Source organism: Lolium perenne, chromosome 3, assembly GCF_019359855.2.
Source record: "Lolium perenne isolate Kyuss_39 chromosome 3, Kyuss_2.0, whole genome shotgun sequence".
NCBI lineage: Eukaryota > Viridiplantae > Streptophyta > Magnoliopsida > Poales > Poaceae > Lolium > Lolium perenne.
In genome coordinates, this window is record NC_067246.2 from 298279099 (window position 1) to 298306323 (window position 27225).

General features: G+C 46.1%; 3 protein-coding genes and 1 long non-coding RNA gene across 6 annotated transcripts; 3 read left to right on the forward strand and 1 right to left on the reverse strand.

Annotated features, from left to right (window-relative positions):
* The first annotated feature begins 2561 nt into the window (after positions 1-2561).
* Positions 2562-3133, forward strand: LOC139838223 (serine/threonine-protein phosphatase 7 long form homolog). The gene is made up of 2 exons (XM_071827606.1): positions 2562-2829; positions 2912-3133. Exons 1-2 carry the CDS (start codon positions 2761-2763, stop codon positions 3131-3133), a joined length of 291 nt encoding a protein of 96 aa, XP_071683707.1. The 5' UTR covers positions 2562-2760.
* Positions 3134-3247: 114 nt separating this feature from the next.
* On the forward strand, positions 3248-3849 carry LOC127345032 (uncharacterized). Its single transcript, XR_007878383.2, has 3 exons — positions 3248-3514; positions 3596-3694; positions 3766-3849. It is a non-coding gene; the product is annotated as an uncharacterized lncRNA (long non-coding RNA).
* Positions 3850-4918: 1069 nt separating this feature from the next.
* On the forward strand, positions 4919-10492 carry LOC127345029 (beta-glucosidase 4). 3 transcript variants are annotated; one of them, XR_011756169.1, is made up of 14 exons: positions 4919-5156; positions 6206-6272; positions 6355-6413; positions 6563-6638; positions 6790-6864; positions 6940-7027; positions 7276-7501; positions 7588-7703; positions 7904-8121; positions 8371-8405; positions 8480-8582; positions 9646-9754; positions 9840-10118; positions 10225-10492. XR_011756169.1 is itself a non-coding variant. In XM_071828578.1 (13 exons), exons 1-13 carry the CDS (start codon positions 5052-5054, stop codon positions 10036-10038), a joined length of 1476 nt encoding a protein of 491 aa, XP_071684679.1. In that variant the 5' UTR covers positions 4919-5051; the 3' UTR covers positions 10039-10346. The 3 variants fall into 3 exon arrangements, 2 of the variants coding, with proteins under 2 accessions (XP_071684679.1, XP_071684680.1); XM_071828578.1 differs by having other exon boundaries at positions 9840-10346; XM_071828579.1 differs by lacking the exons at positions 4919-5156; positions 6206-6272 and having other exon boundaries at positions 6355-6440; positions 9840-10346.
* A 2473-nt stretch (positions 10493-12965) lies between these two features.
* LOC127345027 (formin-like protein 1) lies at positions 12966-16834 on the reverse strand. The gene is made up of 4 exons (XM_051371428.2): positions 15099-16834; positions 14803-15008; positions 14420-14667; positions 12966-14266 (listed from the first exon to the last, which is right to left on the reverse strand). Exons 1-4 carry the CDS (start codon positions 16676-16678, stop codon positions 13430-13432), a joined length of 2871 nt encoding a protein of 956 aa, XP_051227388.1. The 5' UTR covers positions 16679-16834; the 3' UTR covers positions 12966-13429.
* Positions 16835-27225: the final 10391 nt, after the last annotated feature.

Here is a 27225-nt window from a genome sequence, read left to right on the forward strand (position 1 = left end):
TGGCCAGCTTCCTCCACGACCCGTCCTCGCTGCTATGCCGCCATCCTCTCCCTTCACGGTGTCCACGCCCACCTCTCCCCGCACCCGACATCAATTCTCCTCCGCCTTTGATTGCCGTCCCAAGCGGAATCGCTGGAACCAGCTCCTGCCAGGAATCTGTGGTAGATCGATTTGGTGGTTGGTGAAATTTTGGGATCCTGGGATTTGGTGGATCGGTTTTTAAAGGGCCTGCCACCCCCTCTCCTGCTTCGTATCGGGATCCAATCTTTTCCGAGATCTTCCTTGCTTATCCGTTGCGCGTTGCGCTCAGACTCTCTCACCGCCCGACGGCGAACCGATGGACTCTCGTAGGGTAGAGGCGGCGGCGGCACGGAGTCGGCCATCGCGTCGCCAGAGCGGTACCCTGCAGAGTTGACTTTTCGGTGGGTGGATCACTTTAACTTGGAGATCTAACATATAGCATAACTAATGTCCTTAGTTTTAGTATGCAATTTTTGGACACTTAAAAGTATAGCAACAAAAATGAGGTGGTTGCGGATTGGAGTTTGCCCCAAAAAGACAAAATCTAATTTGCCAAAACTTTAGATTTTGACTTTTTTTTTATGTAGCCTAGAATATAAAAAGCATTTCGTATTGAGATTTTACACTTTGTAGCATATAACTCATTGTCTATCTCTGCGATTTTGTCAGATTTTTGAAAAACTTTTTAAATACTATTTTCGAAAACTTAAAAATAAAGGAACGGTCGGAAAACCTAGATCGAGGCGATTTGCACAAAAATAACCCAAAAGTGAAAGAAAAGCACAGACTGACCCTCCGGCGAAACTATTTCACCTATCTAACCCTTTTGTGTGGCGCCCCTCCCATCGGCGCCACACCTGCCAGTGTGGCGCGGCGCCACTCTCCCAGCCAACGTGGCACCCTCGACGCTGAGCTGGTGCGCCCATCCGACGTGGCAGCATGTGTGGCGCCCCTCCCATCGGCGCCACACATGCCAACTTATATCAAGTTTTCGGTCGAAAACACCCAGGGGCTCCGGACGGTCTGGGACTTAGCCGTTTTGGCGAGCCTCTATGTGTGGCGCCGATGCCACGGGCGCCACACTAGCATATGTGGCGCCGATGCCACGGGCGCCACACATCCACTTAAGTGTGGCGCCCGCGCCCGCCCCCAGCCCGACCTTCTCTTTCTCTTCTTTCTCTCCTCTCTTTCTCTCCCTCAACTGCCGCCGCCGACCGCCTCTCCTCCGCCCCCACCAAATCCTCCACGGATTGGACAGATCTGGCCGGCCAAATCCATCCCCATACAATCCTCAAGGTATTCCCCTTCGTTCCCCTTCGATTCATCCAAGATTTGCTCCGGTTTAATTCGATTTACCCGTTTTGCCTAGATTGGAAATGTTGGTTGTTGGAATCTATATTGATGTGTATGTATTGAAATTGATAGCCTCATTGTATGCATGTGTTTGAACCATAGATTTGTTGGAACCATAGATGTTAAATTTTGCTAGATTTGTATGTGTAGGAACCCTAGACATGGAAACTAGATTTGAAATGGCTATGTATGTGTTGAAATGGGTATGTAAGTGTTGAATGTGTATGTGTAGGAACCCTAGATATGTATGTATCCTAGATTTGTGGAGGAACCCTAGGCATCAAATTTCATGAATGTGTATGTGAAGGAATAACTCATATGGTGTTCTATCCCTAGATATGAATGTATATGTATGTATTTGATGTATTTGTGATGGCTTATTTGGATATATTCTCATGTATGTGTTGCTCATAATATGTTGTATTTGTGTAAACATGTAGGATGATGTGGCTCCTAGATCAAGAGTATGACAGGGATCACCGGGCTGTTCATATGACGGAGAGGACAACGGATCTTCACCCTTTGAAGATTCGTTACCATGGCACAGTGGATATACCGTATGACGAGAGGTACACGGAGTTCATCGAGCCTACCGGTCTTCTGCCGTTCATATCCCTTGTAAGCTGTGGGGGGCCGAACATGAACCCCTCGGCACTCACCGCCCTTGTCGACCGGTGGAGGCCGGAGACTCACACCTTCCACTTGAGGGCCGGCGAGATGGCCCCTACTCTCCAGGATGTTTCCATGATCCTTGGACTACCTATTCAGGGCGAGCCACTGTGTATGAACACAACTTCTGATGGGTGGCGCCAGTAGATGGATGCGCTTATTGGCAGGGCTCCTCCGCTGCCAGCACAACCAAAGGAGAGAGCTCCCGCCGGCGTGTCTTTCTCTTGGATCAGGACTAACTTTGGAGAATGCCCGGAAGGGGCCAACGAGGACACTCTGAGGAAGTACACCCGCGTGTACTTATGGTACATGATTTCGAGGACTCTCTTTCCTGACAGTGGGGGGAAGCTGGCCCATTGGTGTTGGCTGAAGGCGCTTACGGTGTTGGAGCACCGGTGGAGTTGGGGAACAGCGGCACTTGCCTACCTCTACCGGCAGGTGATGATTTGTTCTATGTACTATTTTCCTATAGTAGTGTGCTAGACAAAGTACTAACCAAATGTCTTATGTGCGCAGTTGGACGAAGCTTGTCGCAGGACTGGGAGCAGGACTGGGAGCGGCGGTATTGGTGGATGCATGCTCCTACTTTCCGTATGGAGCTGGGACCGCCTATCAGTTGGGCGTCCCAGGGTACTCAACGAGAGGCCATGGCCTCATCACCATGAGAACCTTGATCGGGAGCCCACTTGAGCATACCTTTGGGACAATGTCTCGGAGATGACGAGCGATCCAATGGTCATGTACAGGCAGTACACTGCGGAGTTGGACACTCTTACCGCTGAGCAGGTAACCGATCACTCTTTTGCAATCCTAGTTTTCATTGATTCTACTGGCATGTTCTAAATTCTGAAATATTTGTATGCTGCAGGTGGAATGGGAGCCATATGGTAGCTACTACCATATTGGCGCCGGGATGACTGACCTCAACCACAAGTGCACGAAGGAGGCGCGGTTCTGGCGTATGCGCTGCCCACTCATATGCATGTGGCTTGTTGAACACCACCAGCCGCACAGAGTGATGAGACAGTTTGGGCTGTATCAGGAGTGCCCACCTCAGTGGCAAGACACGGACAAGGCGCTTCATAGGTAAACTTCTGGAATCATGCGATGGAAGATTCTTGATAGAAGAGGTACAATCTAACTTCTTGATTCTTGCAGACTTGATAGGCAGCGGCAAAGGAAGATCACAAATTAGCCAGTTCATCATAGCGGCCACGTCGCAGCGTTCCTACACTATTTGGAAGCGACACGGAATGCTGGCCCTGAGGAGATTGTGCCTCACGACTTGGCCGCTTTCAACAACTACCTCGAGTGGTTCCATGAAAACACGCGTATCGAGTTAGTGAAGCACGCATATGCTGAGGACATCTTGGACGACCCCATCGAGTTCGATGAGGTTGCGCAAAGCCAGCATGACACCTTTGCTCGCAGAGGGAGATCGACTTCTATTGCTTCCGAGCTGAACTTCGTGGTAATGGATTCTCTCACTAACTAGTACATCATCTAGATTGCCATATGCTCGCTTAAATTGTGTATGCTATGTTTGTCACAGCGGACGGAGATCCAAAAAACAGCTCACGAGTGCGAGATTATGTGGGAGCAGAGCGGGAGAGATGAAAAGCCTGTCGGACCGTTGCGGCATTTCATTAAGGTATGATCACCAACTTTGAATGTACGCTATTATGTTCTGGTGGCTTTGTAACCATGAGTTCCATGACGCAGAACACTGCACGAAAGATGCGGCGGTTAGCCAACTTGCTAGGTTGCCGCGAAGGCGAAATTCCTACATCCTCCTCTTCTGAAGAGAGGGAGGTATGGACTATTTTGTTGCTGTCAAACATGTTCTTACTAATTTCAACTTTTGTAATCTCATGTGTTCATGTTTGTGAAGATTTCTGACGACGAGGAAATTCTGAGTCAAAGCATACCTCCAAAGCATACCTCCAAGCAAGCCTCACGGTCAGCTTACCAGTTGAAGCCAAGGGGCAAGGCTCCAAACCGGTACACTCCGGAAGATTATGTCAACCGAGGAAAGAAGGTTGTCATTGAGGAGGATGAGGGGCCGCCGCGGAGATCATCTTTGTCGAGGATGAGGAACGACGAGCCGTTCTCTTCAGAGGAGGAGGAGCAGGAGGAGCAGCAGCAACAAGAGCCACGACAGCGGACGAAGAGGATGGCCGTCCGGAAGCAGCCCGTGAGGACGGCACGTCGAGGACGACATTAGGATGTACTACGTGTTGTTGTGAACTATATCTTCATAAGTATCGACTTGTGAACCCTATATCATTTCGAACAATGTCTGTAATGCTACTTGTTGTTTTAATCTACTTGCTACGATGTGAGCTATGAAGTGTTATATGTGTATGTTCTGAAATTGCTACTTGTTGTGTCCAATGTTGTACTCAAAACTGTTGGAGTTTGGTAGGATTTTTCATGTTTTTAACACAAGTCAATGTGTGGCGCCCGGCGCCACACTGCACTGTGTGGCGCCCGTGGCATTGGCGCCAGACATCAACATATATCAACTTTTGGGTCGAAAACATCCAGGGGCTCCGAACGATTAGTCCTTAGCCGTTTTGGCGAGCCTCTTTGTGTGGCGCCCGTAGCATCGGCGCCACACATGCTAGTGTGGCGCCCGTGGCATCGGCGCCACACATAGAGGCTCGCCAAAACGGCTAAGTCCCAGACGAATTGTCTCGTTTGGCAATTACAAGGGCATGTGTGGCGCCGATGGGAGGGGCGCCACACATGCTGCCACGTCGGATGGGCGCACCAGCTCAGCGTCGAGAGCGCCACGTCGGCAGGTAGAAAGTGGAAAGGACATGCGTGCGGACCTCACCGACACCAATCAACATTGCCATTGGCAAATGGCAGCGTGCGACGCGGCCGCTCACGTGCGCGCAACCTCCCTGAATCTACCACTCAAACCCCCACCCGACTGACGGCGCGCCGGATCGGAATCACCCACGCGCACGCTTGGCTTGCTCAACCGCGGCGGCCCGGCGGGAATGGGGAGCACGGGGCGCGGCGGCGAGGTGGCGGCGGCGGGTGAGGTGACCCGCGCCGACTTCCCCGACGGCTTCGTCTTCGGCATCGCCACCTCCGCCTACCAGGTCAGTTGCTTAGTTCTAGTACTATGCTACTACTACTTGCGATTGCCGACTCCTGCTCCCACGCTGGCAAAATTGCTGAGTGACTGCCGCCCGGTACAGTAGAGCGTGTAGCACCACCAATGATACCATGCTTTCGCTTAAGCTGCGTGCGGTCCGCTCTGAGCCAGGCGAGGCGCCCGGAACCTCGCCGCGATGCTTGACCTTGTGTAGGTGGCATGCCCCTGGGACGCGTTGGCGCCCAGTACAGTAGAGCTTCAGTAGGTTAGTAATGCAGCGACTTCTCTTTGAAAAAGCAGAACAATGACCGAGTGGCCGGACTGCTCGTCTGCTTCCCCAAATTACATACATGTATTTTCAAGCGGCATTTTGAAATACTTATCAGTTATCACCATGGACCGAAGCAACGCTAAGGAAGTAATGATCTGTGTGCAATTGAACCAAACAACCTCTAGCAATAGTTATCTCGACCAAATAGGAAACCGGCAAAGCAGAAGGCACTAGACAGATTTAGTTCTCTATGGAACGGGAAAACCGACAAGTAGTTGTGAATGTACAAAGTTGTCAAAAGTGAACACTATTTGCAAATGGAGGCGGCACGTGTTTAAGTGGACAGGAAGGAATATACACTATTTGCAACGGGATCAACTTCATTTAAACAATGGGTTCATCTCTCATTCTCTATTAGTTTCGTTTGTGTCAACTGACACCAGCCCCGCCCCTGTACACCGGAAGGGAAGGTTTGACAGGAAATGGTCTTTTCCCCTGCTGGCGGAGAAACCTTAATTTAATTGAGTAAGGAGAAAATTGGAGAGGGGAGTTTCCATCCCCTGTTACCATAAATATTCTCCACCTTGAAGAGAAACGAGAAAATCATCTGATGGATGACAAATTCTGAATTTTACCAGTTTTATCTACTTGATTCCAACCAAAAGAAACAACAAAGGGAATTCAGATTTGTTTATGTGCCCTATCAGTTTTTTCCCTTTTTCTCTTCAACTATATATTATCTTAGCCATTAACTTCTTTCCTGGCTTTTCCCCTACATATAGATCGAGGGCGCAAGAAATGAGGGTGGCAAAGGCGATAGCATATGGGATGTATTTGCAGATAAAAAAGGTTTGTCTCATTTGGATTCTGTTTTATTTTGTTGAAATGTACCGATTTAATTAATATTTGACATTCAAAAGCTTTTTTCCAGAACATATTCTTGACGGAACCTCTGGAGAAGTTGCAGTTGATCATTACCATCGATATAAGGTGTTATTATTGTAATTATTGCCTTAGGTATCTTATCATTAAACTTTCTCTTGCTTGAGGGAGGTTTTCTGGCTCCTTGATGTCTGTGTTGGTACAATATTACCTTCTGCCTAGATCCCTAATTCCTTGTTTGAACTGTTTGGGTACAGGAAGACATTGAGCTCATGGCCAAGTTGGGTTTTGGTGCTTACAGATTTTCCATATCTTGGTCACGGATATTTCCTGGTACATTTCATTTGGTGGATTATGCTTCACATATTAATACACCTCCAAATTGCATTGCCACAATTCCAGTGTTCCTCTCGATATGTTCTTCTTGTCTATTATTATCAGTCATTCCTCATCTGAGTTTCTAAGTTTATTACTGTTCCTGCAGATGGCCTAGGGAAGGATATCAATGAGGAAGGAGTTGCTTTCTATAACAACCTTATAGATTTCATGATTGAGAAAGGTGTCACATGATTTACTAATTGTCTTTAAAGTTTCTATTCATCTAGTTATTCACCACCCTCCTGCTCGGCTTCAGGTATTCAGCCTTATGCAACTCTGTATCACTGGGATCTTCCACATAATCTTCATCAGACTGTCGGGGGTTGGCTCTCGGACAAGATTGTGTAAGTCAAATTGAGGGGTCAATGCAACAAGAAATATAGTTTTAAAAAATCTAGTCTAATCCGACTGTCATCGTTACTTAGTCAGTGCAGGCATCTTAACTCTTGACTATGAATTTGTAGATATAGTTAAATGCCAACACGAAATACTACATGGCATGTTTACCTAAGAACACTGCTGTATTTCAAAGTGTTTCCGGTTTATTTTGTTGTTCCTATATCTTATTGTATTGACCATCAAAATGTTTCAGAGAGTACTTCGCATTATATGCAGAAGCTTGCTTTGCAAATTTTGGAGATAGGGTTAAGCATTGGATAACAATCAATGAACCTCTTCAAACATCCCTTCATGGTTATGGGATTGGAATATTCGCACCTGGAGTATGTGAAGGTGAAGCTGCTGAACCTTTTTTGGCTGCTCATCACCAGATCTTAGCTCATGCTGCTTCTGTTGATGTCTACAGAAGAAAATTCAAGGCCTGTTAAGTTTTCATTTGAAGTAACATTCATTGCAGCAGTTTGTTTGCAGTACCATTGTTTTGCTGATGATATACATACTATAGGCTGTACAAGGTGGCACAGTTGGGTTTGTCGTTGATTGTGAATGGGCAGAGCCAGCATCTGACAAAATAGAAGACCAGGCTGCTGCAGCACGACACATTGACTTTCTACTTGGATGGTAAAATTTATGCTTACCTTCTCTAGGAATGCATATAAAGTGTCTTATATTTCCTACCCTTTTCAATATCAATAGAGCCTATATTTTTGTTTCTGCTCTGTGTAGTATCTTAGTCATATAATGCAGACGCGTCTTCAGATTCATGAAGCCTATGTTATTATTTGAAGCATATATCCTGATTACAATTGCCTTTCTTGAAGGTACCTTGACCCAATATACTTTGGTGATTACCCAGAAAGCATGCGCAAGAGATTGGGTGATCGGCTTCCAAATTTCTCAGAGAAAGATCGTGAATTTATCAGGAACAAAATTGATTTTATTGGATTAAATCACTATACATCAAAATTCATTGCGAATCAGCCAAACCCGCAACCAAAAGAGATCCATTTTTTTCAAGCTCGGCAAGTTGAGATACTCGGTATTATGCTTCAGCTATCTAGGACGTGTCTTTTTTGTTCGTATAAACAAGCACAGAGTCTATTTACCTCTTTTGTGCCGTTTTACTTTTGGAGCATTTTAAATCATATATGCACATAAGGCATAACTACTTTTCTTGCTGAAGTCTTGGAGCATTGTAAATCATATAGACATATAGGAGTACATACAAAGAAGAACTATTTTTTTACAGATTAGTATAGTGATGCTGACACTCATTTCCTTTTGGCAGAAAAAAGGAGCAGCGGTGAAGCAATTGGTGAAAGAGTAAATACTTGAGCACTTCTCATTCATGTAGCTCCACTGATATCTGCTAACATTTCATCTTAATGTGCGTGCAGGCTGCGTCTGAGTGGCTTTGCATAGTTCCTTGGGGTATTCGGAAAATGATAAATTACATAGCAAAGAAATATGACAATCCAATAATATATGTAACAGAGAATGGTAAGGTTTCCATGCTCCTAATATTAGATCGTGCATCCTTTTCATATCTGAGAATGAATAGAGAATTTTCACTAATCATGTGAACCATTACAGTCCCGTATTGTTCATCAAACATTGGATTTTTTTCAAGTTTCTATTTTCTAACTCATATATGTCATATATTCGTACATGAATGAATGATGTTATCATATTTCCCACGTATGTGGGTTAAATGGTTTGAATCCCATACCTATGCACTTCACATAATGTAGAGTACGTACATTGGTTGAATCTCATACCTTGTACTTCACATAATATAGATCATGTGAATTGACTTGATTTATTTTTATTTCAAGGTTTCCAATGGAACATGCTTTGTCTTTATGCTAGCTATATCTTATAACAAATGGGAATGCATAGTGACAGAAAGATAAATTCATTGCTTGAACATAATGCTCCTTGATGTTTAAATGTAAATTATAAATTACATTTTTCCTAACACTCGTCGTTTTGTTCATAATGTTTTGTTTATCACAAACTGTAAACCTGTCATAATGAATTTGCGACCAGTGGTGCAACCTGAAAGGCTTGGTTGTTGTTTGTTGTTGTTGTTGGTGCTTTCCTTACTATTTCTTTGACCATGATGAAAACTTCGCTTTCATGGATATTTTTGATAAAACCTTATTTCCTGCCACAGAAAATTGAAAAAATAGAGTGCCAACCTAAACATAGTACTCCCTCCGATCCATTTATAAGTGTCGAAGATTTAGTACTAAGATAGTACAACTTTGGTTCTATGTTCCCGACACTTTTTATGGATCAGAGGAAGTAATATTTAATTAGAATATGGCATTAAAGTTTAAAACTGACATTTATGTTGTAACTGCAATACAGTAACTTTTTAAATATGGAAAAAGACTTATCACCCCGCTTTTATAGAAGGCAGCAATACAATAGTTTTGTTACTCCATTACTTGGTTTAGTTGGTATACTTTTTGTTTGTCTGTGTAATCTTTACTAACTAAATTCTTAAGTAACCAATGTTGTTTATGGATGATGCCCTTATGTAGTTTATTTTCTCTAGGCATGGATGACCTAGATGATCCATCAGCAGCACTTGACCAGTTCTTAAATGATACAAAGAGGGTAGGTTTCTTCAAAGGATATGTCGGTGCTGTCGCAGAAGCAATAAAGTAAGTTAGTTTCTGTTTGCCGCACCACTAACACCATGTAATCAAAACAACCAAAAAAATGATTCCACTCATTATTGACATACAGGGATGGAGCTGATGTTCGTGGATACTTTGCATGGTCATTCTTGGATAACTTTGAGTGGGCTCAGGGATTCACCAAGAGGTTTGGGATTGTCTATGTTGATTACAAGAATGGGCTCTCTCGACACCCTAAAGCATCAGCCATGTGGTTCTCACGCTTCTTGAATGGCACGGGTGCTGACAGCAAACCTGACACATACTAAGCCTGCCTTTCCCGAGGCTCTAAAGGATTATACTGCAGCTGTTTATATCAACACTAAAAACGGCTTTGCGACATTCCAAAGTAAGCAAATGAACATTACACAGTAATAACTGCTTCCCCTGTTGTTGTATTGTACTGTTACTGCCAATGTACCTCTACTCAAAATAATAATTGTACCCCATTTCAGTTGGCCTTTACAGCCTGCCATTTATCCAATTGTTGTCCAAATGGATGTTTAAGGACCCAGAGTTCCCAGGGGTGAATGTTCAAAAAAAGAAAGTACCCAGAGTTCCCTGCTTTCTGAATTCATGTCAGGCAACACCCTTAACCATTAACGAATGATACTTATGTATGTTTGATACTTAGCTGCTGCTGCTTCTGTGTTAATCCTATAGACCGGCCCTTCATAGGCCCCGATAAGCGATTACCCGTAACCAGATTGTTTGTCTCAGTTTTACTGACGTTTCTATTATGGGAGTTTAACAGTGTATAGTTACCCAAAAGTCACCACTTTAACTTTTGCTGATTGGTAAAGGACAAAGTAACATTGTCATAATTGCTCCCATGTAACGGGTGAAAGCACGGAGAAGCTATTGGGCCGCTTTCTTCCCTGTCCAGAGGCCTATTCTTGTAGATGTGGGATATCTGCATGCAATGATGTTGTAGCCGTGATAATCGCAGCTCGCTTTCTGGAGGTTCATGACGTTGCATTCCCTGCCATTGGAACGACAATCAGGCCGTTAGGATGGGTTCATCATAGCATCCTGTGAATGTGATGTTGGTCCTGATGACTGATAGATACTCTATTCTTTCCTTTGCCTTTGCTCTACCATATGCCCTCCTTTTCCTTGTATTTTCCCATCACCAAAGGTCGTGGTAAAGAAGAGGAGGAAGTGCTGGCGATGATAGGTCTTCCAGAGGAGAAACAACGGTGAGTGCATTCATGTTCGCGTAAACGCCTTCCTCCAGTGATCGAGCTCATCGGCAGGCTCGGTCAGATCTGTTCCCTGAATCCCCATCTCTATTACACTTGATTGCCTTTGAGGCTTTGGAAGCAGCAGTACAGCATGGAAACTATATTCTCGCCAGAAGCATCTAGCCGTTTAGGGGACAAGCACGTACCTCTAACCTGCCTTTAACGATAACTTAGACAAGGCGATGCTTTGCAACTTTACCACGACTGAACGTTAAACAAAGCATAAAGATTAAGGATTCGTTCAACGAATCATTCGTGGCCTCGTGGGGCATGTCGCCTCTCACGTGAAACAGCACATTTTTCTCATATAGTGTGCGTGCTCACAATGCTTAATGTGTTTGTCAAAAAAGAAAAGTAGTTAAGAACTAAGTACCTTGCAGGGCAACAGGGGTTTGATGTGTGCTTACCTGCTTGAACCAAAATTAGTAGCAACAAACATTGGTCACCTGACTGACCAGCTTCACTTTTTTTGTCAAACATCTGGTACTCCATCTTTATTTAGCTCGAAACCCGTCAATCATTTGCGGAATGGACTGCATGCACATCATTAAACTGAGTAAATAGTTCATTGAAGAAGTATCCAAAGAACTCTGACGGAAACACAGGGCAACAGAACAGCCAACAGCGCATTCGTAGGATGCATCATTGACAGGCCAGCAGAAGCCATCTGCTGATGATCTGCATGTGCAAGCACCTCATGTGACTATGATTGGAGATACTACAAGATTGGCGGCGTCATTGCAAGATTTGGGTAGCGGTTCCAAGTGACATTGCAGTTGGCTTCCATTGCCCATCGCGTTGTTGGCCATTCGCAGGTCATGCTAGGACATGGTAGTGTAGTTGTTAGCACCTACCCTTTTACTTGGTCTCTCCTTCCCAACATAGAATCTTGCTGCTCCGGAGGCATGCCATGGCCTGGTCCTCCCTTGCCTTCTATCTCCAGCTACTACCCCAGATCCAGTATCATCTTCAACTCCCCTTTCCTCCTCTCCTTGAATTGGTCCATGGTTCTTGACCTCCTTTACTTCATTACTTGTACCCTAATCAAACCATGTGTGCGTGTGTGCTTTGAGGCCAAAAGCTACAAACTTTCTTACCATCTTGGGGCCAATAATTTGATGCCATTAGGGTAAAGCATCCACAGCTATAGGCGTGTCGTGTAGGAGACAAAAGGAGGGGCCATGTGGTAGGGCTAGCAATTTACAAAATGGCAAGAAGAGAGTTTGGTAGGAAAGAGAGGCCAATGAAACGAGCCATGGCAGGCTCCTCACAATGCGTCCGTCCGTCCAAGGCAATGGTTGTCACCCCCACATGGGGATGGGGACCTGGCGATGGTAGCCAGCTGAACCACCACCCCCACCCGGCTCCAGGTTCTTTCTCTCTTCGTGCTACATACATGCCACAGGTACCTATGAAAAACTACTATAGTTTTAGCATAGCACATGGCCATGAAATGCCCGATTTGCTAAGCAACATGGCTGATGTTCAGATGCTCAGGCTGGAAGTTTCTTGCACACTTTAGTCCATTCATGGTTCATTCACGGTTTCACTGTAATAAACTGCCCAGGCTCTGCAGTACATCAAGATCTTCTGAAGTTAAAACAGGGCTGCTTCTATAGTTCTGCCATGCAGACCTGCAGTACATAACATTCTTCTACTGCAGATGAAAGTGTATGTCAGGTTCCAGGGGTAAAAGCCTATGGTTGCATTGCATCTAGTGGGGGACTAACTGCTGGGGATGGACCGTTTGTGCAGGCAGGATGACAAAACATTATGAGTGCTCTGTTCTTCTTGGCACTACCACCAGACCAGAGTCTCATGCTCTCCTTTTGTTTTCTTCCTCAGGTGCATGTGAGTGCAGCTACCTTACAATTGTACAGATTCAGCATACTTCAGATTTTTACAATTGTACATTTTCAACTTTTTTGAAATTGTTACTGCACTTTACAGGATGATGAATACATTGACATCTGATTTACTTACTGCTCCATGCCATGTACATAATTAACACCGCATACATATACATGAACTGCTTATTTTCCTCCCCTGGTCTAAAGCTTTTGCCCCTTTCTTATATATCGAAATAAATATTTGCAAAAATCTTGTACATTCTATAATCTACAGGTACAAAAAGTTAGGAGAAAAGGATGAACAGCCCGCCACCGTCGGTGTTCATGCAGGTGACGAGCGCCAGGCGCCGTGTAAGGGGATGATCAGCTACCTCCGAACTCACCTGAACTTGACGCCATGGCTGGACCGCTCTTTGGATAGGTGCCCATGCTAGCTGGCTCTAGTTCCAGTGCCAGGGGTGCTCTGTCCCCAGCTGCCAAGCTGTTGAGTCCATCCCTAGTTCCCGGTTTATGGCTGTTTCCCAATTGGTAGTCCACAAAATTATCTATTGGCAGACTACCGGTGGTCAAGGCGACGACGCAATTGAACTCTCGTCGTCGGAGATTCCAGCTCTCAATGCATGGATCCTCGGGAACAGCTGCGGCATCATCGGATTAACCATCATAGGGTTAACAGGCACTGGGAAATGGCGCACGGAGCTGGCGATCGTGCGGTCATTGATCCTGCCGACCTCCTTGCAGACCTGGTTGAGAACGGTGAGGAAATCCCTGACTACCATGAAGATCCTGAAAGGATGAGCCTCCTCCTTCGCGGAGTCGCCGTGGAAGTACTCGGTGATTTCCTTCACGAGCGACAGTGCGACACTCTCCTGAGCCTGCACCCTGAGGATCTCGTCATCGGCCTTCTTCAAGAACTTCTGCATCGTGTCGTGGAACCTCCATGCATCGTCCCTCGTGTTCAGCTCTTCGTTCAACCGCAGCACCTCAGTGATCTTCTCTATTCCTCCCGCCAGTTTCGTGACGTAGCTGCTTAGCACGTCGGAGTCCATTGCCGCTGCCTTCTTCACGCTGCTGAGCTCGTTGCCAAGGCCAGCCACCACTTGGAGGCCAGCCTTTTTGCACTCGAGCTCATCTCGCAGAGGGTTCGCAAGAGTTCTTGGCGTTGATTGGTTGCTGGCAGAGAGACGCGAACCCTCTGTTCGGATGATCTCCTGCACGACAAAGTGCAGAAGGGTTGTCTTGCCATCGGTGCCTTTGACGTCAGCCAGTTTGAGCAGAGTATCAAGCTTGAATGCATGGGCATCGCCACGGTTTGTGCCAACATTCATCCTGTTGCCAGTCTTGAGAATCGCCTCGAGTAGCTTCAGAAATAGTCTGCTATTCCTAAGCTCATCGCAAGCAGCCTGTCAAAGCAAAAAAGTTACAGGTCCTTAGTTATAGAAGGCGATGTTAAGCTACTTATTAGATTTATAAGATCATTTAGGTAATCAAACAGATGAGCATTGATGAGTACAAGTAGAGATGATAAAATGAGATTATTGAAACCGTATGCTCACCTCAAGGGTGTCAAAGTTATTCTTCAAGTAATTAACCTCTGATTCAAAGTTTGCAATGTAAAGCATAGCATCCACTCTTTTGAAAGCAAAAGGCACATCAAGAACAGCCTTAAGGAACTTCTCTGAAGGGCCAATTTTAATAGGCGACGTCTCCTCGTTGAATTCTCTCAACTTAATCTCCTCTTCCTTGGTAGGAGCCATCTTTAGCAAAGTCTCGAGCAGATCTGCTCCAAAGTTCTGAGTGTTACCTGTAGAGCAGGCATGGCAAATTTGGTAGCAACGTTAGTGAAATGCTGGATGATGCACATGTCAAATTCTCATTTAAAAATGACTAAGAAATCTATGAACTAGTGTGATGAGATTGAGATGATGATCTTCTTCACCTTCGCAGAGGGCGTCGCAGACCTCCTCCTTGGTAACATTCAGAGCGCGCAGCAAGATTGCAATATTCTGCGCCTTCTTTGGATCCAGCAGCACCTTGTTGTCAGCCTTGGGCGTCGACAGCGCTGGCCTCCTTGTAGGCGCCTCCTTGGGCGCCGCATTGGCAGGATTGCAAATGAACAATGTCTCGATCATCTCCTCATTCACCCTGGAAGAAAAATTCAGCTAAGCAAATGAGAAAAGGAATGAAGAACATATTGGGACTGAAAGAAAGGTGGGAATTTTGCAGAGGTCTCACTGGAATGAGCTGGATTTGAGCTGATCCCACACCATGGCCCGGTCGGAGCTGGCCCGGACCTTGTCCCAGTGCAGGGGCTTGAGCTTGGGGCGCGGCGTGGTCTCCTCGGACTTGTCGCCGTGGTCGGCATTGTCCGGCAGCCTGACTGGGAACGCGTCGGTGGGTGGAACAGTCCTGAAATTGGCGGGCTGGGGCGGCGGAGACAGCGCCGGCGACCGGGTTTCTTTGGACGTGCAGGGCTTCCGGACGCGGCTCTCCCAGTACCCCACCGGCGGTGGAGGAGGCGGCGGGGGCGGAGGAGGCTGTGGGTGCGCGCTTGTCGGTGGCGGGGTTGGTGGCTGGATAAATGGGTTTCTGGAGAGGGTGTCGGTGGCGGATCTGATGGCTGACGACAGGTTCTCGAGCGGAGAGGACGGTGGCGATGGCGACGGTGCTTTCCGTCGAGGAGGCGGCGGCGGCGGCAGTGTCGGCGCGAACGGAGGAGGCGGGGGCGGCGGCGTCGGCGGGAGGCCGAAGACGTCGGATCTCGCCTTGCTGGCGGAGCGGCGGCCGGACTGGCCGGGGCTGGAGAAGAGGGGCGGCGAGGAAGGCGCGGGGGACATGGTCGCGCCGGGCGAGGACGGGTACGACGGCGTGCTGACGGCCGATCCCGGCGAGGCGGTCCTGGAGCGGTCGCGCGCGGCCACGGCGGCGTGCACCGCCGCGGCGAGCGTCCGCTGCGAGCCGGACGTCTTGGACGACCCCCGCGGCGAGTAGAACTCCTCCTCGCCAGACGACGGGGAGGACCCGCCGGCGCTCCTCGGCCCCGCCGGCCCGCATTGCCGGCCGACGAGCGGCGGCAGCGGGCGCAGCTCGGGGGAGCCGCCCGAGCTGCGCGGGGACGAGGCGTCCCCAGAGGACGTGGTGTCGCTGCTCTTGCCGTCGTCCCTGCCCGCCAGCGTCCCCACGTAGAGGAACTCGGCCGAGGAGGCCGCCGCCCCCGCCGCGCCCGCTGATGTCTGGGGTGCGCGCGCGCCCCTGGCGCTCCCGCCGAACTCGTCGCGCGCGAAGAGGCTGGCGCGCTCTGGGTGCAGGAACTTGCTCTCGCCGCCGACGCAGCCGCCGCCGACCCCGCGGCCCGCATTGGTGCGGCGGTGCTTGAAGAAGAAGCCGATGGAGAGGGCGAGCACGGCGACGGTGAGCAGCGGGAGCAGGATGGCCGGGACGAGCTTGGAGGAGCTCTTGGAGGACGACGACGACGGCTTGCGCGCGCCGCCGTCGCCCTCGGCGGGGGAGGCCGAGACGCTGCCGGCGGGGGAGGAGGGGTTGTTGGGGATCACGAGGGCGGGGTACGTCGGCTGCTCCGGCGAGGTGGGCGGGCCCGGCGGGGGAGGTGGCGCGCCCTGGAACGTGGGGAAGAAGGGCGGGGCTGGGCCCGGCGGGGTCTGGGACGGCGGCGCGGTGGACTGGTCCGGGACGAAGGGCTGGTGCAGCTGGCGCCTCGCGGTGGCCGGAGCGGCGACGCAAGATGAGGCGAGCAGGAGCAGGATCGGCAGGACTGTGGTGATGAGCCGCCGCGAGAAGCGCCGTAAAGACGGCATCTTCACGGGAGAAGCGAGCTGAATTCTGCGTGTGCGTGACAGATCTTGGAGTAGAGAGAGAGAGAGAGAGTGAGTAGAGGAGAAGATGGTAGAGAGAGTGGGAAAGAGGTGTGGACGTGGTGGTGACGGTGGAGATGGAGGTGGTGGTGGAGGAGGAGGATACAGCTAGCTTTACATGGGAGGGGAGCTAGCTAGGTGGAGTCTTTTGGACTTGTCTTCTACACTCTCTCACTGCTGCTAGCTGACTGTACTGATCGTCTTCTACACACGATATTCTTCCCTTGGGGAATAATTTACTTACTACTAGTACTAGTACTTATTTGAGTCTTGCTTAGCAAATTAAGAGCATCCCATCAGAATGTGTAGGTGTAAAAAACATGTCGTATACATTATTTGGAAGTAAAAATGGAGCTAGATCAGATGGTGTAAATGTAAAAAGAAATGAGTAACTGTAAAAAGAAATGATATATTACTTGGGGAGGTGGTGTACAATCCCTCAGCCGGCCACACATCCCCTCCAACCGTTCTTCTTGTCCTCTAGCACGCTTACCTCCTCGCCACCCGTGCGCCGGCCGTGTCGTCGCCGGCCGATTCCAGCCATGGAGCCCAGCGTCGGCCATTCCCAGCCCCCGCTCACCCCTTTCGGCCCTCCAGCCGCCCACTCGACGACGAAATCGAGCGCCACCGCAGCCTCTTGTGGTGGAAACCCTAGCACACTACGCCGGTCGGGACTCGCACCGCCGCGCGTAGTGCTGCCTGCACCACCCACTGCACCGTCCGCTTGGGAGGGAGGGGGGCTCCGCCAGCAAAGAAGAGGGCCCCTAAGGCTGCGGCGAAGCTCAAGGGCGCGACCAAGCGTCATCGGTGTGGCAATGAAGAGACCACCGTCATCGTTGAGCCATGAGTGGCTTTGAAAAGTTTCATTTGCGCTTGTCAAACTATGTTGTTTGTCTATGTTTGTGTGTATGATGAACCATGGTATGCTTGCTGAAACATGCAATGCTTGAACTTTGTGATGAACTTGATGATATGATTGTGATGAACTTGATGATTTGTGTGTGCTTGATCTTGAGGTGTTTGTTATTGATAATATATGTTCCATTTGTTTGACAAAATTCATCATATATCAACCTATGTTGGAAGTGTGAACTATACACCACCAAGAATAAACACCAACTGTTGGAACACTAGGTGGTGTATTTTACACCATCTGAGTTTTGGGGGAAAAAGCCGGTGATGTAAAAACCGGAAAAGTGGAAAAATAGGTGGTGTCAAACACTGTTGGTTGTGTATATTTCCTCCAAATATACACCATCTGATGAGATGCTCTAAGCATTCCCGGGAGGTGGAGGGGGGTTGGTCATCGCCATCGGTGCCGGTTTTAATTAGCTGGGAAGAAGATGATGATGCCATCATGGGTGGTGGTTGCGGCTCTACTAATAGGTGTGTTCTTGTTGTTTTGTTCTCATTCCTTGGACGTTTGTGGTTTCTGTCTAGATTAATCGTAATCGGGGAGAGTTGTTGGAGACGAGAGGAAAAGGCAAAGCCTAATGCAGCGTGTACAATAACATGCACGAGTAGATCCGAGTTTTTATACACGTCTTGTGCACTTTCGTGCCAGTGATCAGTGATGCACGCCAGCTGGTGTAGTTGGTTAGAAGGGTGCTTATTATAGAGTTGGAGTTAACACGCAATTGGAGAGAGAGCTGCATTGTTTTCCATGTATTATGTATACATTGGACTGATGCTGCTAGTTTTAGCAAGTGATGGATGCTCTTTAGAGCAGTAATTTGTCGGTGGATGAGCTTGTTCAGTCACTCGCATATGCATGGGCCGGGGGCTAAAAGAATTTTCGTTAGGTCTGAACTGAAGGGCACGGCTCAACGATTAAAGCACGCGCGCATGCAGTGCATATGCACGGCCGAATAAATTGACTGGGACGCTGAAAGTGAACCCATATGAAAAAGAAAGGAACAACAAAATAACCACGATGGTGAAATGCATGGTGCATGGTCCTCTGTTTTCGTGGGCGAGCAACACATATGCACTACACATACTCTTTGCTTTGAAGGGTCTAAAATGCCAACGATGAGGGTAAAATAGAAAATTGATGGCCTGGCATGCTAAATCCAGTACTGAGAATACACAGATGTGTAATAGTGATGCTTACTCGGCAGTAAAAAAAAACAAGGAATGTAATATTTACATAACATGGTGGTCACTGAAACAAAAGGAAAGGATTCAAATTGATGGTCCCATCAATCAATTGGGAAAACTACCAGTTTTCCTGTTTTTCGCAAATAACTACCACCTATGCACCTGATAATTGTAGAAAACTACCAACTCTCGGTAAGACTCGGTTTAGGGCATCTCCAGCGGCGCGACGTAAACGGACGTTGAGCGGCGTTTTAAATCCTTGTGGCCAAAAATGCGTACGGCACCTCTCCCGGCCGGGGCGACGCAAAGTGACCGGGCCATCCGCGGAGGAAAGTGTCCGCCTCTCGTTTGGCGGATGTTTCGTCGGGCCCGCCTGGCAGCGACTCTGCGTCGCTGCGTCTTCTCAAACGCATCAGTGACTGCGCCGCTGCGTCGCTTTGGCAGCCTGTGCCACGTTAATGGCGATGCCTCGGCTGCCGAGCGGCCGCATCCCACCTCTGCCAACCACGTTAATGCCGACGCCACGCGTCCCGCGGCCACCGCATGCCTCCGGCCTATATAAAGGGGGCGCGCGTTCTTCTTCCTCATACACTCCTCCAAAGAAACCCTAGCCGCCACAAAGCTCGACCGTAGCGTCGCCTAGGTGTTCCTGCGACGCATCCAAGCCCGTGAGGAAGTCCATGGCCGGTCCTGGTGGCCGGCGAGGCGGTCGAGGCCGCGGCCCTGGGCGCCCCCGGGGCCGGGGAAGGGGCCGCCATGGTGGAGCAGCAACGGCCCCACGCTCGCCGTCGCCTGCGCCCTCCTCGTTTTCACAGGACGACCGCTGCTTCGAGTTCCTCCTCCGCATTGACGACGACCCACTCGGCATCAAGCGGCTCCCGGACAAGTTCGCCGAGTTCGTCGATGGCGTCGAGCCGGCGCATTTGCAGCTACGGGAGTGACACGCGTACATCACGCGACCGTTGGGAACCCCAAGTGGAAGGTGTGATGCGTACAGCAGTAAGTTTCCCTCAGTTAGAAACCAAGGTTTATCGAACCAGTAGGAGTCAAGAAGCACGTTGAAGGTTGATGGCGGCGAGATGTAGTGCGGCGCAACACCAGGGATTCCGGCGCCAACGTGGAACCTGCACAACACAAACCAAGTACTTTGCCCCAACGAAACAGTGAGGTTGTCAATCTCACCGGCTTGCTGTAACAAAGGATTAGATGTATAGTGTGGATGATGATTGTTTGCAGAAAACAGTAGAACAAGTATTGCAGTAGATTGTATTTCAGTAAAGAGAATTGGACCGGGGTCCACAGTTCACTAGAGGTGTCTCTCCCATAAGATAAACAGCATGTTGGCTGAACAAATTACAGTTGGGCAATTGACAAATAAAGAGGGCATGACCATGCACATACATATTATGATGAGTATAGTGAGATTTAATTGGGCATTACGATAAAGTACATAGACCGCTATCCAGCATGCATCTATGCCTAAAAAGTCCACCTTCAGGTTATCATCCGAACCCCTTCCAGTATTAAGTTGCTAACAACAGACAATTGCATTAAGTATTGCGCGTAATGTAATCAATAACTACATCCTCGGACATAGCATCAATGTTTTATCCCTAGTGGCAACAGCACATCCATAATCTTAGAGGTTTCTGTCACTCCCCCAGATTCACGGAGACATGAACCCACTATCGAGCATAAATACCCCCTCTTGGAGTTACTAGCATCAACTTGGCCAGAGCATCTACTAATAACGGAAAGCATGCAAGATCATAAACAACACATAGATATAAATTGATAATCAACATAACATGGTATTCTCTATTCATCGGATCCCGACAAACACAACATATAGAATTACAGATAGATGATCTTGATCATGTTCGGCAGCTCACAAGACCCGACAATTAAGCACAATGAGGAGAAGACAACCATCTAGCTACTGCTATGGACCCATAGTCCAGGGGTAGACTACTCACACATCACTCCGGAGGCGACCATGGCGGCGTAGAGTCCTCCGGGAGATGATTCCCCTCTCCGGCAGGGTGCCGGAGGCGATCTCCTGAATCCCCCGAGATGGGATTGGTGGTGGCGGTGTCTCTGGAAGGTTTTCCGTATCGTGGCTCTCGGTACTGGGGGTTTCGCGACGAAGGCTATTTGTAGACGGAAGGGTAGGTCAGGGGGCGTCGCGAGGGGCCCAGGAGACAGGTCGGCGTGGCCAAGGGTGGGGCCGCGCCGCCTACCCTCCTGGCCACCTCGTGGCCCCACTTCGTTGACTCTTCGGTCTTCTGGAAGCTTCGTGGCAAAATAGGACCCTGGGCGTTGATTTCGTCCAATTCCGAGAATATTTCCTTACTAGGATTTCTGAAACCAAAAACAGTAAAACAAAGAATCGGCACTTCAAAGCATCTTGTTAATAGGTTAGTTCCAGAAAATGCATAAATATGACATAAAGTGTGCATAAAACATGTAGATATCATCAATAATGTGGCATGGAACATAAGAAATTATCGATACGTCGGAGACGTATCAGCATCCCCAAGCTTAGTTTACGCTCGTCCTGAAGCGGTAAACGATAAACAAAGATAATTTCTGGAGTGACATGCCATCATAACCTTGATCATACTATTGTAAGCATATGTAGTGAATGCAGCGATCAAAACAATGTATATGACATGAGTAAACAACTGAATCATAAAGCAAAGACTTTTCATGAATAGTACTTCAAGACAAGCATCAATAAGTCTTGCATAAGAGTTAACTCATAAAGCAATAATTCAAAGTAAAGGTATTGAAGCAACACAAAGGAAGATTAAGTTTCAGCGGTTGCTTTCAACTTGTAACATGTATATCTCATGGATATTGTCAACATAGAGTAATATAACAAGTGCAATATGCAAGTATGTAGAAATCAATGCACAGTTCACACAAGTGTTTGCTTCTTGAGATGGAGAGAGATAGGTGAACTGACTCAACATAAAAATAAAAGAAAGGTCCTTCAAAGAGGAAAGTATTGATTGCCATATTTGTGCTAGAGCTTTGATTTTGAAAACATATAGAGAGCAATAAAAGTAAAATTTTGAGAGGTGTTTGTTGTTGTCAACGAATGGTAGTGGGCACTCTAACCCCCTTGCCAGACAAACCTTCAAAGAGCGGCTCCCATTTTATTTTATTTTTGTGTGGCACTTCTTCTAACCTTTCTTTCACAAACCATGGCTAACCGAATCCTTCGGGTGCCTGCCAACAATCTCATACCATGAAGGAGTGCCTTTTTATTTTAGTTTTATTATGATGACACTCCTCCCCACCTTTGCTTTCTCAAGCCATGGCTAACTGAATCCTTCGGGTGCCGTCCAACAATCACATACCATGGAGGAGTGTCTATTTTTATTAATTAATTTGGGACTGGGAATCCCATTGCCAGCTCTTTTTGCAAAATTATTGGATAAGCGGATGAAGCCACTAGTTCATTGGTGAAAGTTGCCCAACAAGATTGAAAGATAAACACCACATACTTCCTCATGAGCTATAAAATATTGACACAAATCAGAGGTGATAAATTTTGAATTGTTTAAAGGTAGCACTCAAGCAATTTACTTTGGAATGGCGGAGAAATACCATGTAGTAGGTAGGTATGATGGACACAAATGGCATAGTGGTTGGCTCAAGTATTTTGGATGCATGAGAAGTATTCCCTCTCGATACAAGGTTTAGGCTAGCAAGGCTGTTTGAAACAAACACAAGGATGAACCGGTGCAGCAAAACTCACATAAAAGACATATTGAAAACATTATAAACTCTACACCGTCTTCCTTGTTGTTCAAACTCAATACTAGAAATTATCTAGACTTTAGAGAGACCAAATATGCAAACCAAATTTTAGCATGCTCTATGTATTTCTTCATTAATAAGTGCAAAGTATATGATGCAAGAGCTTAAACATGAGCACAACAATTGCCAAGTATCACATTATCCAAGACATTATAGCAATTACTACATGTATCATTTTCCAATTCCAACCATATAACAATTTAACGAAGAAGAAACTTCGCCATGAATATTATGAGTAAAGCCTAAGGACATACTTGTCCATATGCAACAGCGGAGCGTGTCTCTCTCCCACACAAAGAATGCTAGGATCCATTTTATTCAAACAAAATAAAACAAAAACAAACCGATGCTCCAAGCAAAGCACATAAGATGTGACGGAATAAAAATATAGTTTCAGGGGAGGAACCTGATAATGTTGTCGATGAAGAAGGGGATGCCTTGGGCATCCCCAAGCTTAGACGCTTGAGTCTTCTTGATATATGCAGGGGTGAACCACCGGGGCATCCCCAAGCTTAGAGCTTTCACTCTCCTTGATCATGTTGTATCATCTCCCTCTCTTGATCCTTGAAAACTTCCTCCACACCAAACTCAAAACAACTCATTAGAGGGTTAGTGCACAATCAAAATATACATTTTCAGAGGTGACATAATCATTCTTAACACTTCTGGACATTGCACAAAGCTACTGAAAGTCAATGGAATCGAAATATCCATCGAGCATAACAAAACAGGCAATGCGAAATAAAAGGCAGAATCTGTCAAAACAGAACAGTCCGTAATGACGAATTTAATTGAGGCACCAGACTTGCTCAAATGAAAATGCTCAAATTGAATCAAAGTTGCGTACATATCTGAGGATCACTCACGTAAATTGGCATAATTTTCTGAGTTACCTACAGAGAATTTTGCCCAGATTCGTGACAGCAAAGAAATCTGTTTCTGCGCAGTAATCCAAATCTAGTATGAACCTTACTATCAACGACTTTACTTGGCACAATAAAACACTAAACTAAGATAAGGAGAGGTTGCTACAGTAGTAAATAACTTCCAAGACACAAATATAAAACAAAATTACTGTAGTAAAAACATGGGTTGTCTCCCATAAGCGCTTTTCTTTAACGCCTTTCAGCTAGGCGCAGAAAGTGTGCATCAAGTATTATCAAGAGACGAAGTGTCAACATCATAATTTGTTCTAATAATAGAATCATAAGGTAACTTCATTCTCTTTCTAGGGAAGTGTTCCATACCTTTCTTGAGAGGAAATTGATATTTAATATTACCTTCCTTCATATCAATGATAGCACCAACAGTTCGAAGAAAAGGTCTTCCCAATATAATGGGACAAGATGCATTGCATTCAATATCCAAGACAACAAAATCAACGGGGACAGGGTTATTGTTAACGGTAATGCGAACATTATCAACTTTCCCCAAAGGTTTCTTTGTAGAATGATCAGCAAGATTAACATCCAAATAGCAATTTTTCAATGGTGGCAAGTCAAGCATATTATAAATTTTCTTAGGTATAACAGAAATACTTGCACCAAGATCACATAAAGCATTATAATCAAAGTCATTGATCTTCATCTTAATGATGGGCTCCCAACCATCCTCGAGCTTCCTAGGAATAGAGGCTTCGCGTTCTAATTTCTCTTCTCTAGCTTTTATGAGAACATTTGTAATATGTTTCGTGAAAGCCAAATTTATAGCACTAGCATTAGGACTCTTAGCAAGTTTTTGTAAGAACTTTATAACTTCAGAGATGTGGCAATCATCAAAATTCAAACCATTATAATCTAAAGCAATGGGATCATCATCCCCAATGTTGGAAAAATTCAGCGACTTTATCACAGTGCTTTTAGTGCTTTTAGCGAGCTTTCAGGCAGTTTTTCACGCTTTGCATTTGAAGTAGAAACATTGCCAACACCAATTATTTTACCATTAATAGTAGGAGGTGCAGCAACTTGTGTAGCATTACTAGTGGTGGTAATAGTCCAAACTTTAGCTATATTATCTTCTTTTTCATTTTCTTCTCTTTCCCACCTAGCACGCAATTCGGCCATCAATCTTATATTCTCATTAATTCTAACTTGGATGGCATTTGCTGTAGTAACAATTTTATTATGATGATTTTCATTAGGCATAAATTTCGATTTCAAAAGATCAACATCAGCAACAAGACTATCGACTTTAGAAGCAAGTATATCAATTTTCCCAAGCTTTTCTTCAACAGATTTGTTAAAAGCAGTTTGTGTACTAATAAATTCTTTAAGCATAGCTTCAAGTCCAGGGGGTGTGTTCCCATTATTGTTGTAAGAATTCCCATAAGAATTACCATAGCCGTTGCCATTATTATAAGGATATGGCCTATAGTTGTTACTAGAATTGTTCCGGTAAGCATTGTTGTTGAAATTATTATTTTTAATGAAGTTTACATCAACATGTTCTTCTTGAGCAACCAATGAAGCTAACGGAACATTATTAGGATAACCATTAGTCCTATCATTCATAAGCATAGACATAATAGCATCAATCTTATCACTCAAGGAAGAGGTTTCTTCGACAGAATTTACCTTCTTACCTTGTGGAGCTCTTTCCGTGTGCCATTCAGAGTAATTGATCATCATATTATCAAGAAGCTTTGTTGCTTCACCAAGAGTGATGGACATAAAGGTACCTCCAGCAGCTGAATCTAATAGGTTCCGCGAAGAAAAATTCAGTCCTGCATAAAAGGTTTGGATGATCATCCAAGTAGTCAGTCCATGGGTTGGGCAATTTTTAACCAAAGATTTCATTCTTTCCCATGCTTGTGCAACATGCTCATTATCCAATTGTTTAAAATTCATTATGCTACTCCTCAAAGATATAATTTTAGCAGGGGGATAATATCTACCAATAGAAGCATCCTTGCATTTAGTCCATGAATCAATACTATTCTTAGGCAGAGATAGCAACCAGTCTTTAGCTCTTCCTCTTAATGAGAAAGGGAACAATTTTAATTTTATAATGTCACCATCTACATCTTTATACTTTTGCATTTCACAAAGTTCAACAAAATTATTGAGATGGGCAGCAGCATCATCAGAACTAACACCAGAAAATTGCTCTCGCATGACAAGATTGAGTAAAGCAGGTTTAATTTCAAAGAATTCTGCTGTAGTAGCAGGTGGAGCAATAGGTGTGCATAAGAAATCATTATTATTTGTGGTTGTGAAGTCACACAACTTAGTATTTTCAGGAGTACCCATTTTAGCAGTAGTAAATAAAACAAACTAGATAAAGTTAATGCAAGTAACTAATTTTTTTGTGTTTCTAATATAGCAAACAAGATAGAAAATAAAGTAAAACTAGCAACTAATTTTTTTGTATTTTGATTTAGTTTAGCAAACAAAGTAGTAAATAAAACTAAGCAAGACAAAAACAAAGTAAAGAGATTGGGATGTGGAGACTCCCCTTGCAGCGTGTCTTGATCTCCCAGGCAACGGCGCCAGAAATTTAGCTTGACACACGTACAGCACGCGACCATTGGGAACCCCAAGTGGAAGGTGTGATGCGTACAGCAGTAAGTTTCCATCAGTTAGAAACCAAGGTTTATCGAACCAGTAGGAGTCAAGAAGCACGTTGAAGGTTGATGGCGGCGAGATGTAGTGCGGCGCAACACCAGGGATTCCGGCGCCAACGTGGAACCTGCACAACACAAACCAAGTACTTTGCCCCAACGAAACAGTGAGGTTGTCAATCTCACCGGCTTGCTGTAACAAAGGATTAGATGTATAGTGTGGATGATGATTGTTTGCAGAAAACAGTAGAACAAGTATTGCAGTAGATTGTATTTCAGTAAAGAGAATTGGACAGGGGTCCACAGTTCACTAGAGGTGTCTCTCCCATAAGATAAACAGCATGTTGGGTGAACAAATTACAGTTGGGCAATTAACAAATAAAGAGGGCATGACCATGCACATACATATTATGATGAGTATAGTGAGATTTAATTGGGCATTACGACAAAGTACATAGACCGCTATCCAGCATGCATCTATGCCTAAAAAGTCCACCTTCAGGTTATCATCCGAACCCCTTCCAGTATTAAGTTGCTAACAACAGACAATTGCATTAAGTATTGCGCGTAATGTAATCAATAACTACATCCTCGGACATAACATCAATGTTTTATCCCTAGTGGCAACAGCACATCCATAATCTTAGAGGTTTCTGTCACTCCCCCAGATTCACGGAGACATGAACCCACTATCGAGCATAAATACCCCCTCTTGGAGTTACTAGCATCAACTTGGCCAGAGCATCTACTAATAACGGAGAGCATGCAAGATCATAAACAACACATAGATATAAATTGATAATCAACATAACATGGTATTCTCTATTCATCGGATCCCAACAAACACAACATATAGAATTACAGATAGATGATCTTGATCATGTTCGGCAGCTCACAAGACCCGACAATTAAGCACAATGAGGAGAAGACAACCATCTAGCTACTGCTATGGACCCATAGTCCAGGGGTAGACTACTCACACATCACTCCGGAGGCGACCATG

What these genes read in the sequence shown, in the direction of transcription:
- LOC127345027 (XM_051371428.2), bottom strand. Translation starts at nt 16,678, where the DNA reads ATGCCGTCTTTACGGCGCTTCTCGCGGCGGCTCATCACCACAGTCCTG. An exon ending in CTCAAATCCAGCTCATTCCA is followed by an intron (nt 15,009 to 15,098) that starts GTGAGACCTCTG and finishes TTTTTCTTCCAG; the next exon opens with GGTGAATGAGGAGATGATCG. An exon ending in CTGCGACGCCCTCTGCGAAG is followed by an intron (nt 14,668 to 14,802) that starts GTGAAGAAGATC and finishes CCTGCTCTACAG; the next exon opens with GTAACACTCAGAACTTTGGA.
- LOC127345029 (XM_071828578.1), top strand. Translation starts at nt 5,052, where the DNA reads ATGGGGAGCACGGGGCGCGGCGGCGAGGTGGCGGCGGCGGGTGAGGTG. An exon ending in TCTACAGAAGAAAATTCAAG is followed by an intron (nt 7,502 to 7,587) that starts GCCTGTTAAGTT and finishes TACATACTATAG; the next exon opens with GCTGTACAAGGTGGCACAGT. An exon ending in AATATATGTAACAGAGAATG is followed by an intron (nt 8,583 to 9,645) that starts GTAAGGTTTCCA and finishes TATTTTCTCTAG; the next exon opens with GCATGGATGACCTAGATGAT.
- LOC139838223 (XM_071827606.1), top strand. Translation starts at nt 2,761, where the DNA reads ATGACGAGCGATCCAATGGTCATGTACAGGCAGTACACTGCGGAGTTG. An exon ending in ACACTCTTACCGCTGAGCAG is followed by an intron (nt 2,830 to 2,911) that starts GTAACCGATCAC and finishes TGTATGCTGCAG; the next exon opens with GTGGAATGGGAGCCATATGG.